The sequence below is a fragment of the Brachypodium distachyon genome, chromosome 3 (genome assembly GCF_000005505.3).
Source record: "Brachypodium distachyon strain Bd21 chromosome 3, Brachypodium_distachyon_v3.0, whole genome shotgun sequence".
Classification (NCBI taxonomy): Eukaryota; Viridiplantae; Streptophyta; class Magnoliopsida; order Poales; family Poaceae; genus Brachypodium; species Brachypodium distachyon.
In genome coordinates this window covers 46252757-46257270 of record NC_016133.3, presented here as the reverse complement: position 1 = coordinate 46257270, position 4514 = coordinate 46252757, and the positions used below count along the sequence as shown (strand labels likewise).

The 4514-nt window shown below is 40.7% G+C and overlaps 1 protein-coding gene across 1 annotated transcript; it reads right to left on the bottom strand.

The window, feature by feature from the left end:
* On the bottom strand, nucleotides 1–3865 carry LOC100836164 (protein indeterminate-domain 12). Its single transcript, XM_003572521.2, has 3 exons — nucleotides 3690–3865; nucleotides 2588–2984; nucleotides 1–1477 (listed from the first exon to the last, which is right to left on the bottom strand). Exons 1-3 carry the CDS (start codon nucleotides 3835–3837, stop codon nucleotides 544–546), a joined length of 1479 nt encoding a protein of 492 aa, XP_003572569.1. The 5' UTR covers nucleotides 3838–3865; the 3' UTR covers nucleotides 1–543.
* Between the last annotated feature and the right edge of the window lie 649 nt (nucleotides 3866–4514).

Here is a 4514-nt window from a genome sequence, read left to right as displayed (position 1 = left end):
GAAAATAACAATTGAAACTCAATGCTGGGCCAAAAAGATGTGCCAATATGACCTTCAGAGTAACGATAATAAGAAAAATGTAGGAGCAAGGAAAACTGAGCACATTGATACACCTAAGCCTCTAGATAAGGAATGCTCAGTTGTTTACTTGAAGAAAGAGAGGAGGAAAACTATTGTTTCTGGTTCTTATTTCCTTCCATTGGAATTACATTTTCGCTAATACTGTAGATCGGTCTACAATCCACAACCACCGGTCTTCCTTTGCTAGCCAACAATTGCCCAAATATTTATTAATACTTCTCCTGAGTGAAAATACAGTAGTGCCTTGAATCCGTCCTGGATGGCTTGGTTATGCAGATAAGACTGCTCAGCTACTTTCTGAGCTTTTCTATCGAAATGGAATCTTAACCAGATTGCAGTTAACATAACCCGGCTTGTACTGTCTGATACATACTACACCTTCATAATGACTAATTCTACTCCTGGGCAGATTAGCTGTAGCTGAACTACCAGAGTAAGTAAACTGTTTGTTGCATCACAGCATCAGGCGTCCCAAAGGGGTTTCTCCAGTGCATTGGAGTCAAGAGATGACTGATGGTAAGAATAGATATGTTCCTGAGTTTTCTGCTGCTCGTCAGAATAGCTTAATGCTGTCACATCCGTATTGTACGTCTCAGAACTCATATCCAAATTCCCGCTGCCTCCTAAACCGAGAAAGTCTTGTGTTAGGCCCGCATCTCCTACCGCTGAAATATTTTCTTGTCTGTCGTGCTGCGTCTGAATTTCAGGAAATATGTGGGGGCTCTCCTTTTCTTGTCTCATGGAAAATGGCTGGTTCATTAGTCCAATTAAAGGCACAGTAGTAGGTGTCATCATACCAGTGGTCCATGCTGAGTTGATCAGAATATTGCTGCGACCATTCATGTAAGAGCTGTCATCTTCAGCAGTCTTCATGCAAACACTATTAGCTGCTGAATTCCCTAGGGAATCTCCTTGGCTTCCAGAAGATATGTCCATATGATCTCTAGCACTAGAAAAATTATTTGGGAAACCTTTCAGAAGTAACGGTGAAATAGGATCCTGGCTGGTCTTTGCACCCATCTCTGCAGCTTTTTGTAGCAGGGCCGTTGCAGACATGTATGGAGAGTTCATGGACATGTAAGAATAGCTTGATGCACTTCCATCAAGAGGAAAGCCTGTGTCCTTCGATGACATCTGGTTGGAGAACAAGGCAGTGTTCCTTGTAATGAGGGCATAAGGGGATAAAGACCTCAGATGCATGTCTGAGTTATGGTCGTTGCTAGACATGTTTGCAACCATATCAGTCGGTGACGAGCTTAGGTTAGGCACTCCATGTGAAAACATATCCTGCTGACCATGGAGACTTCCCACCATTGTAGCAAGGCTGTGGTTAACCCTTGAGTTGTCTTCAGCCAGTGCATCGCAGAAGGCTCGATGTGTGATGAAGCTATCCTTTCTGCATTTACAAATAAAAGAGAGTTAAATGCCAATTTCGGAACAATGTTACATTTAGATGGCTACAGACAAATATGTTATTTCCATCAGGGCCGACACAATTTTTTTTTCGAGGAAGACGGGGGTAGATGGCCCACCGGTGCCGACACAAATTTTATATATTGAAATTCATTGTTTTAAATATTGTTGAGTTAACTGCCCTTTTCCAGAAACATAATGTTACATTTTGGATGGCTACAGTGAGCTTTATAGTTACCCTAATATGATATTTCCTTCAGGGACAGACAGTAATGTTAATCGACTTAATTAATTGGATTCGCAATTCATTGCTTCAAATGCTGGAATAGCATGATGACTATGTGAGAATGTAGAAACCTAATTTATTTGTAACACATCGAATTTGCTTTCTAAGCAACACAGATATTAGCTACAAAACAGGATGGTACCAACGGAATGCATGTGATTTCCATTTACAGTTGACAGCATAGACTAGGGCTGTGCATTCGGGGCTGTGCATTTGGTCTGTTCGTAAGCATTTTTTCAAAAAATGTGGTCTAATTAGTTCCATATATAAGGTTTTGATGTTGTGATAATTAAATTATCTTGCAGTTTTTTACAGCAGTTCTTGTATCGACATAATTTTTCTGCTTACTGGGAATCTTGTGGTATCTTATTCTCATTGAGCGCACATGAGCCAGGTACAATATAAACACTTCCCCGCAAAAAAATAAATCATTTGACAAGTATTTTTGTATGAAAAAACATTTTTTTGATATCCTGAGTAATTGAATAATGTATAAACAACCATAACAACATGTATGTATTTTATGAAGAAATCTATAGATTTAAATGTACAACTTCAGAGTAGTAGAAAAAAAGAAAGAATGTTGTACCTAACTGGAGTACTACCTTAGATTGAAAACATGTTTAGGCTATGAAATATGTTTTAGATCATAACCATGAGATTTGTTTTCTTGAAGGAGAATTACGCATTTCGAAAGTTTGATAAAAACAATGTCTACTGAATTCTCAGCATATCAGCCTTAAATAAGCATAGGGGATTTAAATACCCTATGAAAGTGCCTAGTCAGTTAGTCAGTGAGAAGCATACCTTGAGAAGATAGTTCCACAGTCACACCGGTACTCCTTGGTGCCACATATCTTTGTGTGTGCTTTCCAATCTGATTGGACAGCATACTTCTTAGAACATCTGTCACACTTCCACTTCTTCTCCCCATGCTTCCTGGAGAAGTGCTTTTTTATGCCTGTGAGATCGCCCAAAGCTCGGCTTGCATCATGGTGCGGGCAGGTGACTTCAGGGCAGACGTACACCTTCTTCTTAGCATCAGTGCTGCTCCTCTGCTTGAGCTTCCATGGTAGGTTATGGCCCCTCCTGTGGAGTTGGAGGTTCTGGTCTCTCTGGAATCCCTTATGGCAGACTTCGCATATGTATCTGTTTGTCGCCACGAGTGTTTTTGGCGATAAAGCTACTACTTCCACATCTGGATCTGTAAGATGAACACCATGAACAAATATTAGCTTTCTACACTTTGAAGTGCATGGTGCAGTTACCACTTTTCATCATTCTGATTTCTGGTCAAGATGTTATGTTGAATGAGAGTATTAATTCGTATTCCTCTGTACCAGATCCTTAGTGTACAGTTTGCTTAAATGCTATGTTATAAGATGACCTATTGAACATGCACATTTATTTGCTACCTATTCCTATGTACCATTTATACATTTCAAATCCTTTTTGTGATTGACTGAAATCTGAACTTGACACTAACATTTGGTTCGTTCACTTAGGTTCGATCAAGTGTGGTGGTTTCTTTAAACTACAGAGATATATGTTTACTAAAACCATAGAGATGTGTAGCTGAGCAACTAATGGAAATCTCTTTCAAAACATAGATAAAACAGAAAACATAAGTTTCTTAACCAAAAGCTAAGCAACGCTACACAAGAACACTATCATCTTCCATACCGAAATTACTAGCTATGTAAGAAAGCTGATGTACGATAAACTTGACACCTTCTAAGAAGCATTTAAGCAATTCTCTGATGCATTTTTGTTATCATATTGCAGTTGCACGTGTGTTGGTGAAAGCAGATAACCATGATTGGAACATCACACCCAACATTAATTAGTTGAAAAGTGATATAAATACTACTAAAACCAAATTGTTAGTTGAAAAGTTGTGGAAGCATACCAGGATTTCCTGGATGTCCTCGTCTCTTTTTCACTGCAGGCATGGCCACGCCCACGTCTCCTCTACTCGGTCCGGCAGCGCCGGCTTCCAGCTTGGGTTGCTGCTGGAAGTTGTTTAGAGACTCTTCCTCTGATGTGTGGGACGACATGACCTGATCAGTTCTGGGTTCCAGCAGGGGAGGGTGCCAGCGTACTGATCCAAGGGGCCAGGGGACGCTGGATTTATGCACAACGGAGCGAAGGGAGTGCAAGCGGACACTAGGAAAATGGTGAAACTCCCTTTCAGTCAGCATCAAGGACTGCAATGCTCGCGCTAATATATTGGAAATGAGAATCTGGTTTCCTCGTCGGCACGGAATGTTCCTTTTATTGTTTCGGATGGAATTTGACAAGATCGCTAGAGGTTAGTTTATTAGTTTAACCAGGCAAGTTAATTCCACACAAGAATGAGAAAACTGAAGTAGTCTTTGAGCTCCATGCATGCTAATTCGTGACTGTACATGCCCGCTTAATTTGTCGCACTTCGTTACGGTTATGTTTGGTGCACACCCTGCTGCGGATTAATTATAATACTGATATCTCTTCTTCTTATTTCCCTACTGAGATTAGATACCTGCGCACGCACCTTGTAGTTATCGACAGGCGACGGCCAAATGCATGTCATCTTTCACCCTGGGTGAGTAAATTAGCCTGTCGACGTCAAGGACGATCTCCTGGATGAATGGTTAACTGGTAATGTAGTTTCCTTGGGGACAATGTCGCAATCAGATTGATTTGATAAATAGAATGGAGAGAGTTTGATGAAGATCAGCGGGCAGGAGACGGT